The following is an 11,279-nucleotide window of genomic DNA, read 5'->3' on the forward strand; positions in this document are numbered from 1 at the left end:
AATTTATTTTATTACATTTCCTAAACCCAAACAAAACAGAGCAAAAAATCTTTTAAGCATTCAATCCCAATCCCAATGATGATGAAAACGTTCATTTTCTGGTTGTCATACTCTCATTAAGTTACAATTTTCATCTGCTCAAGCAAAATGTTAATATCATCTTGTGCTTCAGCAAGGTATCTCTGGCTAAAACTAGCTAACGTTAAAGTTAGTGAGTCCATGCTAACGTACAAACCTAAATAGCGGACTGTTCTCACGTCATGTACAGTTGTAGGTCAAAAACACATAAACGAAGATCTTTCAATGCCTCTCCATATTAAACTGGTTAAATGTAAATTAATTTTATCTTACCCTGCGGTGTTGATCCGGGATGTTGTCATCGGCGATCGTGACGACTGTTACATGAGACTTCACCTGTATTTTGAAATATTTTAAATATCCCTCCATGGCATATTTAAGTCCCACTTAAATGATGGTCCTTCTGTGTCCAAAATTAATTGACTCAATTACAGTAGGCCTATAGATAATAGTTATGATATTTGTGGCTTTAAAGTAATATTTTATGAAGTAGGTTAGAAATGAACATGACTTGACTGGATAGTGCTTTGATCAGATGTTTTCTTAACTGCTGTTTTCTCACCGTTGTTATTTTTGTTGTATATTTGTTTTGTTATTAAGGGGAAAGCACACAAAACACATTCACATATTCATCTAAATGGCACTTTTCATCAGTGTGAATGTTGGGATGTTCGTTAACATTACAGCACTGCAATGGGATTTCAAACTTTATTTTATCCATAAGCAAAAAACGAAAAATAACTTTGTTGTTAGTAGGCTATATCACAAAATTAAAATTTTCTCCACACTCTTTTTCAAATTACTCTCTTACGTCATACTTGACTTTGATGTTTACTGTGCATTTAGGTTATTTAACTTCATTAAAACAATATTTGAGCTCCATAACCTGAGACCTATTGCTTATTTTACATATTCTTGAACCAGCATATCACAAAGAGCATTCTGGGTTGAGAGAGACCTCTAGACAGAATCATTAATGGGTTCTTGTTGTCTTTAGTCGCATTGCACTGCTCGCGTTTGGTGTAGACGTGGTGTATTATGAATATATTGTACATACTGTTACTAGAACATTCTTGGTTATCTTATAACCGTAGGAGTTCAGTCTGACTATGGTGTGAGTTGGTAATTTGGTGAAAGTGAAGTGATGTGTGGCCCAGTATGGTGTCCCATACTCAGAATTTGTGCTCTGCATTTAACCCATCCAAGTGCACACACAAAGCAGTGAACACACACCTGGATCTAGGGCTGCAATATATATCGTTTCAGCATCGATATCGCAATGTGCGAATCGGCGATAGTCACATCGCAGGATGTGTGATATTTAGTACACTGATCGTTATATTTTTACTGATTGTACAGAGATACCCATTTTAAATACATTTAGTAGCTGAGCTACTGCAAGCGATTTTCAGTGCTGGAAATCCATTTATCCTTTGGTGAAACTTCCGCGTTGTCGTCGAGGAGAGCGCAGGTCACGGTTGCTTAGCAACGGCAGACGCCACGAAAGCGCAAGCTCCCGAGCGCTTTGGAAAAAAGGAGAAAGCGGCTGGCGTTTTCCACGCGTTTTTAGGCAAGGCATGTGAATGGCCCCAAAGTCTTTCTACACTGGACGCGACAAAGCGACTGTTACAAATCGTTTGAAGTTTGTGTCAGTACGTCATAAGTAGAACGAGCATCAGTTTACTGTCAGGGATTTGTCGTGTCACGCCGTGCCGCATCCAGTGTAGTCAGTCACACAGCATCACTGATTATAATGGGTTCTATTTTCGCGTTGCGCTCGCGTCCGGTGTAGACACGGTGAGACCCATGCAGATGCACGTGAGCACTGAATTCCGTTCACTTCCGCGTCTATTTGTGCCTGTAATGACACATACGTGCGAAATTGTCAAAATGCATGTCTCTGCAAGTATTCTTGGAAAAACAGTTGCTTAGGTGAAGGTAAACAATTGAGAAAGAAAATGGATGTGTAAGAGTAGTTCAGTGTTCCTGAGGCATTCTGTGTCATGAACATTAATCAAACAATACACATAGAGAAAAATCACTTTTGTAGCTTTAACACAGATTTATTAGATTTAATTTATACAGTGAAGACTATGCAGTGTTATTTTACATTTGATTATTCAATTTCTGTACCTGAATACTGTTAGACTTACCTGAAAAATATAAAGCACCATTTATTTCATTTGTGTCTTTGTTCGATTATATTTATCTATGCTTGTAATTTGTTTATTTCCTATGCTGATTTACTCAGCTACAAAATCACCCCAATCATTGATTTATTGATTTTTTTTTTTCATAATAGAGCTCTTCAAGTCATCTGGTGATTGTATGGTGTCCCATACTCAGAATTTGTGCTCTGCATTTAACCCATCCAAGTGCACACACAAAGCAGTGAACACACACCTGGAGCTAGGGCTGCAATATATATCGTTTCAGCATCGATATCGCGATGTGCGAATCGGCGATAGTCACATCGCAGGATGTGTGATATTTAGTACACTGATCGTTATATTTTTACTGATTGTACAGAGATACCCATTTTAAATACATTTAGTAGCTGAGCTACTGCAAGCGATTTTCAGTGCTGGAAATCCATTTATCCTTTGGTGAAACTTCCGCGTTGTCGTCGAGGAGAGCGCAGGTCACGGTTGCTTAGCAACGGCAGACGCCACGAAAGCGCAAGCTCCCGAGCGCTTTGGAAAAAAGGAGAAAGCGGCTGGCGTTTTCCACGCGTTTTTAGGCAAGGCATGTGAATGGCCCCAAAGTCTTTCTACACTGGACGCGACAAAGCGACTGTTACAAATCGTTTGAAGTTTGTGTCAGTACGTCATAAGTAGAACGAGCATCAGTTTACTGTCAGGGATTTGTCGTGTCACGCCGTGCCGCATCCAGTGTAGTCAGTCACACAGCATCACTGATTATAATGGGTTCTATTTTCGCGTTGCGCTCGCGTCCGGTGTAGACACGGTGAGACCCATGCAGATGCACGTGAGCACTGAATTCCGTTCACTTCCGCGTCTATTTGTGCCTGTAATGACACATACGTGCGAAATTGTCAAAATGCATGTCTCTGCAAGTATTCTTGGAAAAACAGTTGCTTAGGTGAAGGTAAACAATTGAGAAAGAAAATGGATGTGTAAGAGTAGTTCAGTGTTCCTGAGGCATTCTGTGTCATGAACATTAATCAAACAATACACATAGAGAAAAATCACTTTTGTAGCTTTAACACAGATTTATTAGATTTAATTTATACAGTAAAGACTATGCAGTGTTATTTTACATTTGATTATTCAATTTCTGTACCTGAATACTGTTAGACTTACCTGAAAAATATAAAGCACCATTTATTTCATTTGTGTCTTTGTTCGATTATATTTATCTATGCTTGTAATTTGTTTATTTCCTATGCTGATTTACTCAGCTACAAAATCACCCCAATCATTGATTTATTGATTTTTTTTTTTCATAATAGAGCTCTTCAAGTCATCTGGTGATTTTTTTTTTTTTCATATCGCAATATATATCGCAGAAAAACAAAATATCGCAATGTGAGTTTTTTCCAATATCGTGCAGCCCTACCTGGAGCACTCAGTCGTGGCATTGAAGGTGGAGAGAGCGCTGGTTATTCACTCCCCCCACCTACAATTCCTGCCGGATCTGAGACTCGAACCCGTGACCTTCGGGTTACAAGTCCGACTCTCCATCTATTAGGCCACGACTGCCCCCCCCCTTTTTTCTTTTCTTTCTTTTTTTAAAGATGGTATTTGATGGTAATGACATGAGAATGCAATGTCCTAGTTACTTCATTATTTAGTAAGTCATAAAATTCAGTAAAGTTGTTACATTATCAAAGCATACTAAAAAATTACATAATGGGAACATTGTGTTAGCTGGCTAGTTTCCAACATTGTTTCCTAAATGTTGTACAAAGCCAGCCATTAAGATCCAAATCAAAGTGTGAATGCAACATAAATTTCAACAAAAAGTATGTTTCTGGGAATCAAATCCATGATGTTTGTTCCAATTAAGGTTAGAGTTTTGTCAGGTTAAGGTTAGAAGTGTCAGGTTTGCTGTACACTAGATACACTCTGGTATCGTTAAATTTTATAGCTTCTATTCTAAGATTTTTCCGCTACAAAACTAAGAAAAACAAAGAAATCACAAATGTTCATGAACTCATTTTGTTTTTCAACAGGTGGTGAAGCGAGCCATAGCTAGCCAGAAAGACCAACCAGAGGCTGTGGAAAGGGCAGAGAAGTTTCGCCAGAAATACCGTCATAAACTCCAGACTCTCCGGCACCAGCCTTTGTAAGAGCAACCATGAACCTTCAGTCTCTGCCACGGCTCATCAAGGGTTCATTCTTCAGCTTGGACTGATATATCTGTCGCTAGCAGATATTAGGATGTTTTATGAGTTACAGTCTTGTAGTGTGTGTGCTTGAGTGTTGCTGGATGAGTTTTTCTCTCTTCTAATGTAGCTTGCCTCTCCTCTCATCTCATCTCTAGTGCTTATGGATCCCTCACCGTCAGAAGTCTTTTAGACACAAGAGAACACTGTTTAAACGAGTTCAACTTTCCTGACCCCTACTCTAAGGTTTACATTGAATCTTGAATCATCCTTCACCTTGCCTGTGGTGCTTCAAATTACATCAGTTCCCCATAGTCTCGCATTTAAAATCTTGTCAACTTGTTTTTCTTTTAATTAGATTGTATTGTTTTAGTCTCTATCTCTATGCATCTGTGTGTCTGTTTTCAAGTGGTTAAACCATGTTAGTGGCTGATCGAGTTCATCAGACTCAGTCTGATTCTCTGTTTGTCTGCAGATTAAGCAGAAGGAGAATGACATGGCCCTGAAATACTATCTGAAAGTAGTGAAGTCGGTAGAGGAGCTGAGCTGGGAACAGAGACAGTTCACTTTGGTCAAAGGCCTCCTGGCTGGCAACGTTTTTGACTGGGGAGCCAAAGCCGTGTCAGAGTGAGTGTACTGACGAGTATGCTAGACTTTTATTTTTTATTTGATTTTTTCACACACATTGGGTTTATTCTTACCTTTAATTGTTCTTTAGCGTGCTTGAATCAGATCCAGAGTTTGGGTTTGAACAAGCAAAACAGCAATTACAAGGTATGAAAACTTATTTTAAACTGTTAAAATTATATAGTAAGAATAATAATTAGTGCTGTCAAACGATTAATCACATCCAAAATAAACCCGTAAGTTTTTACATAATATATGTGTGTGTACTGTGTACATTTATTATGTATATATAAATGCATACACATATAGTATATTTTTCAAAAGTATTTAAATGTATATATTTATATTCATATAATTTACATTATATATAAATATATTTTAAATATAAAAATAACTTATTTTTCTTAAATATATACATGCATGTGTGTGCATTTACAGTATATATACATAATAAATATATACAGTACACACACATATTATGTAAACAAAAACTTTTATTTTGTATGCGATTAATCGTTTGACAGCACTAATAATAATATATGTATGCGATTAATCGTTTGACAGCACTAATAATAATATATTATTTGTTCTATCTATATTTCTATCTATATCTAATCTATATACATTTCTTATTCCCAGAGAGGCCATGGCTTGTGGATGCCTACAACCAGTGGATTGAGAGACTGAAGGTCAGATCTTAAATCGACAATGTCTTTAACAGGCCTCTCAAGTGCTATATTGAACTTCATAGTAAGCTGCATTCATGCACTCTGTCCTAACCAGGTGTGATATGATAATATCTCTTCAATTTTAACCCTAAAAAAGACCAAGACCATAAAGAGACATTAGAAAATTAATTTTCACATCTTATTAGGACACAAGTTCATGATTTAAAAAAAAAAAAAACGTAACATTTATTTTTGATTTTAATGTTTGAATACGTCATCCCTTTGAGGGTATAAATTGATTGTAAACAAAATGCTTGTTTGGCAAAACACGCTACCACATTTTAGCAACATTTTATTCTCATAACTTACAGTAAACATTTGTTGTAATATTGTGTAAAACAATAATTACAATGTCTATTTTTTTATATATTTTATTTACATTCATAAATATATCTACTGTATCACATTTGGTACTCAAATTTCTAGGGCCTATAAATTATTAACATGGTCAAAACTTTGCTGATAAACCTGTACACAATTTACTTTGTGCCTTCTGCTCTCTGAGTGATAGTGTTTTTTTTATCAAGTTAAGTGTTTTTGCTGTGAAATCTTTCATGTGAAATCTTACATGTGTGTAAGAATAACTTTTATATTGTTAGTAATAATTTAAGAAAAACATGTACTGGGCTGAACCAGCTTGTGTTTTCTTGATTATGCATTTATTATTTTTTATTTATTTAATGTTAAAAAATGTAAAAAAAAAAAAATGTCCATGTTAAAAAGCAAATGTCAAATATGGCACAACAGGATTTTCAGGAAGGTTTATATGTGTATCTCTCAGTAATCACTGAATTTCAACAAATTGCACATATGATCCATAAAAACCTTATGTATGAAATACAATATTAAACAAAAACACACATGCGCTGCATCCGAAAGCTCTAAAATGCTGCCTTCGGAGGCAGCATTTCAAGGCATGAAGGCGTCAAGGCACGTCTGAATCCAAATTCTGCTTCACTTCCTGTCTCCGGAGGTACCTTCTTCTGATCGAGTTTTGAAGGCAGCATAGATGTATCCTTCACTGCCTTTGATATCCCACAATCCTGTGCGTTCCATTCCGTGACGGTTGAGATAAAAAAATAAAGATGACGTCTGAAAGTTGCGTTTGGTGGTCAGTTTGTGTGTAAATGTATGTTTCTGACTAACTTTTTGCACTTTTGATGTTATTTCTTGCGGGAAATCAGTATTATAATAATTTAATATTTGTTTAGTTATCACAAAAACTCGTTCAATTTTGTTGTAGATCATTAAACCATTAAGCTGCCTCAGAAGCTTGTCTGAAAACATTTTCATGAGGTGCCTTCGTGCAAAAACGCTGCCTGCAAAGTCATTGCCTCATAAGGCAGCGAGGCAGCAAGTCAGCTGCCTAGGCTTTCAGACGCAGCCATGCAAACTATATAAATTTTGTACATATATGTTGATAATAATAATAATAATACCTTGATAATGTTTTGTCATTATAAAATAAAAATTATACTGCTGACAATTTTTCAGTTTTGATGTATTAGAAAGGGAGAGTGAGAAAACGTGATTAATTTTATTTATTTAATTTTAAAATGTACTTTTAATTGTAGATATAGAGGAATTATGGGTGAATTAAAAACAAAACATCAGATATCTGCTTTGATTTATGCCAAAACTAATAGTTCCAAAAATCCAGTTCACTAAAAGGTAATCAGTAAAACCAATATGTGATTATGCTTCTACTTAACCGTCAACATTTGAACGATGGTTAGAGCAAATTTATGTGAACAAATGTTTGTCCGAGATCCTTTTAGGTGCACATAAATGTGTGAATTATATTAGTCATTATTAGTAAACATACCAATTGTGTGGGTTGACTATTTTTTTTCTTATGACTCTGTTATGTTACAGACTGTGATAATGTGCTGCTTTGCAGTATATTTATTTACTAATGTTAACAAAACAAATTGCTTGTTGTTAACTGGTTTGGACACAGTGACAGCAACTGGCTTGGAATTTGAAAGTGGAGTTTGTAACTTTTTAAACGTACATGTTGCATCTAATGTCTACCCTGGCCTGTTTTTAAACATTACAAAAAACATATATTTTGCATCTGTTTCAGGACATTGTGCATACCATGAATTTTATATTTTTGTCTGAAAGCATGTTTAAACAATCTACAAAGTCTTCCTGGTCTTAATTGAAGGTGTACCTACTGGCTTTCTTTTACAGGGTCCTCCTCATAAATGTGCATTATTTTTCGTAGATAATAGTGGAATAGACATTATTCTTGGGGTTTTCCCTTTCATTAGAGAACTTCTCATCAGAGGCACAGAGGTAAGTCAACAACAATACACAATTATTAAAAAATCTATTTGAGTCTTTTATAGTGTTCTTAAATTTTTAGTTACATATGCGATTATGTTGGCTTTTAGGTTGTTCTTGCCAGTAACTCAGGCCCTGCCCTCAATGACGTCACTAACAGTGAGCTGCAGATCCTAACGGAGAGAATAGCTGCCATGGACCCTGTCATTCAGTGAGTGCTCACCCTCTTTACCAAAGTTGAAATAAAATTGTGTAGTCTCTAGGGGTTGGGAATCGAAAATCAATTCCAATTACAGAATCGGATACTTAAGGTCAGGAATCGGAACCTTGTTGTAAAATTCAAATTTCAATTCCACCTATCAATTCCTGTGTGCACATCTTTTTTTTTTTTAGGTGGCGAAAACGGGCTGTTAAAAATGTATTTGTCTTTGAATAATTCATTCAAGAGATTAATTCAAAAACACTGATTCATCCAGTAATGAAACAAGTAAATCTTGAGTGAGTCATTGAATCATATCATTCATAAATCCCACGAGATTTTGTTGTTGTCTATTCTTTTCTTCAGAATTTTGAGAGAACTACAACCTCCATTAAAAAAAGTCTCAATTTATCCAGAATCGTGCCGTTCTATTTTGCACACAAACAGCTCTTAATTGAGTCCAGTTTTTATGCAGCCGGCTGATTTTGGTTCATGGTATTCAGCAGCATTTAAATGTTTTGCAAAAAGAGACACAGAATAAATATGGTTGATATCTAAATTAGAGCCCGACCGATATATCGTTTTGCCGATATTATCAGCCGATATGAGCCTGTGCCGCCGATATGATTTTTTTTTTTACAGAACATATAACGCAGATAAAATGCTTGAAATGGTGTAATTACTTAGTTTGTCCAGCAGAGTGCGCTCTATTGTTTGCTACTGGCGACCTGGATGAAACGCTTTAAAGCTTAAGTCTATGGAAAACCATTGAAATTTTGAATGGCCATATCTCCGTAACGGCGCAGAGAATCCGCACCAAATTCGGGGGATCCTTTCAGATCGAGGAACCCTCTCGAACGTGAATCGAGGCCCTCTTTCGAATGAGACCACCCCTGTGGTTACGGGTGGTTAAATTCGCGGTCTGGCACCGACCGATCAAGCGATCCCGGGGGGCTACCGACGCACGGAGGGTGACATTTTCACTTCAGTAAGGAAGGTCTCTTGTTCAGGCAGCAGCATTCAAGCGTGGTCTTATTCGACCGTAAGTACCCTGCGAAGTGGACTTTACATGAAATTCCGCCATGATTCCAGCTCCAAGGGAACGTACACGTTACATACTTACGATATATCGATATCGGCCTTTTTTTACTCCTTAATATCGGTATCAGTATCGGCCCCAAAAACCAATATCGGTCGGGCTCTAATCTAAATGTTTGACTTTAAAAAAAAAAAAATTTAACCACATTGGAATTGAAACTGGGAATCGATAAGAATCAGAATTGGAATTGATAAAATTCAAACGAGACCCAACCCCTAGTAGTCTCTCACCTATGTTGAATGTAAATATGACTATAGATAATGTCACATGACAACTGCAGCCTTCGTGCACATGTATGGAAGGATATTTTGGACAATTTTCAAAAGGAATTGCAAATTGTATTTTCACTTGCACTTGACTTGCAAACACTTCCTTATGTGGACGCATAAATTGTGACATAATCCAAATGCAATTGCAAATCTTGCATTACCGTTTTCGCTTTCGCGAACGCACAGTGACTGCCGAATTTCAAATGGAAAAGCAAAGTCCATTTGCAACTGTATTTCCCATGTCTTACGAGTTACGAGCCTGTCATATTTAAATAGCAATATTAATTAACGTGTCTGCTTTTTTACTCTCTCTGCGTTGTGCATGTAACCTGCCAAAACTCAAATAGAATCACAATTCCTTTTAGCATTTGAATTTCCAATGTGTTCGCATGCATCAGTCGGAGTGTAAACAGTGAGAGATCTTGAGGTGAAAAGTGTTTGGTTAATGGTGAATATTGACCTATTGTGAAAGTAAAAAGAAAAAAAACTTTAATTTTTGTTTTCAGAGGTCTAAACCGAACAAAAATGTGCAGTAGGGTAGAAGGCTTGTAGAAGATTGTGTACAACAGGTTTTGCAGCAAAGTTTTGATCTGTTATGGTAATAATTTAGAGGCTATAGAATGTTGTGTATCAAATATGATACAGTAGGCTTTAAAGGGTTAAAGCTTTTAAAGAGGTTTCTTTGAAAAATAAATGTTGTGAACCAATACACCCTTATTTATTTTTTTTACATTATGCTGAAGTAACATAGTAACAGAAGGTTGAACATGTTTCTGTTTTCTCTTTTTCAGCACTGCACTCAAAGAGGACAGACTTGCTTTGGTGCAGAATGGTTCTAGTTCTCCTTGTTTAGACCTGAGGTATAATGTTTTCCGTCCTTGTTTGTATTTTCATTTATTGGAGTGAAACAGAGAGCCAATGTTATGCGAGTTCCCTCTGCTTAAAACCATGGTCTCTCTCCCTTTGTTCTTCATTCTTCAGTCGCTTGGACAAAGTCCTGGCCACAGTCGTCAGGGAGCGTGGCACAGATCTGGTGATCATTGAAGGAATGGGTCGGGCCATCCACACCAACTACTACGCCATGCTCAGCTGCGAGAGCCTTAAACTAGCCGTCATAAAGAACTCCTGGCTGGCCGAGCGTCTTGGAGGCAAGATCTTCAGTGTAGTCTTCAAATACGAGGTCCCTTCCAAAGCCCAAGGGTAACATTAGGGAAATTAAGAGGTTTTTAGGGGTAAAATGGCTAGTGCTGAAAGGAAAGAGCACTACCAAGGGTCCTCTGTGCTTCTTCCTGAGATTGACATAATGATTGTATTTGGGGTTTTGTTTTGCTTTTGCTTAATTTTTTTGTTTTGTAAATCAAAATCAATAAGGGGGCAGTCGTGTGTGCCTGCTCTGAAATTGAATGTGCACATCTGCTGTAGCCTCCCTCATAACAATTGGATGACAGCTATAGGGGCTTTTTCTTTTGATGAGATTGAATTTTATTGTTCTCAGACCAGATTTGGTTGCTGTTGAATAGTTTGTTGGATTCAGGATGGATTGGAATGACAAATAAAACATTTATGAACAGTTTTCAAATTGAATTAGTCCTAGTAATGAGGTCTTATACATTTCTCCTGCTGGATTTAACAATATATTTAA

The 11,279-nt window shown here is 36.7% G+C and overlaps 1 protein-coding gene across 3 annotated transcripts in view; it reads left to right on the forward strand.

Moving 5' to 3' along the window:
- Nucleotides 1–11,235, forward strand: part of LOC107745330 (pantothenate kinase 4-like) — a 41,943-nt gene extending 30,708 nt beyond the window's left edge. For 2 of the 3 annotated variants that reach the window (XM_016559194.1, XM_016559195.1), the window contains exons 11-19: nt 4,274–4,386; nt 4,585–4,672; nt 4,902–5,053; nt 5,145–5,200; nt 5,693–5,742; nt 7,978–8,082; nt 8,181–8,281; nt 10,429–10,497; nt 10,619–11,234. In XM_016559194.1, coding sequence (XP_016414680.1) covers nt 4,274–4,386; nt 4,585–4,672; nt 4,902–5,053; nt 5,145–5,200; nt 5,693–5,742; nt 7,978–8,082; nt 8,181–8,281; nt 10,429–10,497; nt 10,619–10,841 — 957 coding nt within the window. In that variant the 3' untranslated portion in view covers nt 10,842–11,234. Of the gene's footprint in view, nt 1–4,273; nt 4,387–4,584; nt 4,673–4,901; nt 5,054–5,144; nt 5,201–5,692; nt 5,743–7,977; nt 8,083–8,180; nt 8,282–10,428; nt 10,498–10,618 lie in introns of all 3 variants that reach the window. The other variant, XM_016559193.1, reaches the window with a different exon arrangement.
- Nucleotides 11,236–11,279: the final 44 nt, after the last annotated feature.

Source organism: Sinocyclocheilus rhinocerous, unplaced genomic scaffold (assembly GCF_001515625.1).
Source record: "Sinocyclocheilus rhinocerous isolate Xijiao unplaced genomic scaffold, SAMN03320098_v1.1 scaffold1730, whole genome shotgun sequence".
Lineage (NCBI taxonomy): Eukaryota > Metazoa > Chordata > Actinopteri > Cypriniformes > Cyprinidae > Sinocyclocheilus > Sinocyclocheilus rhinocerous.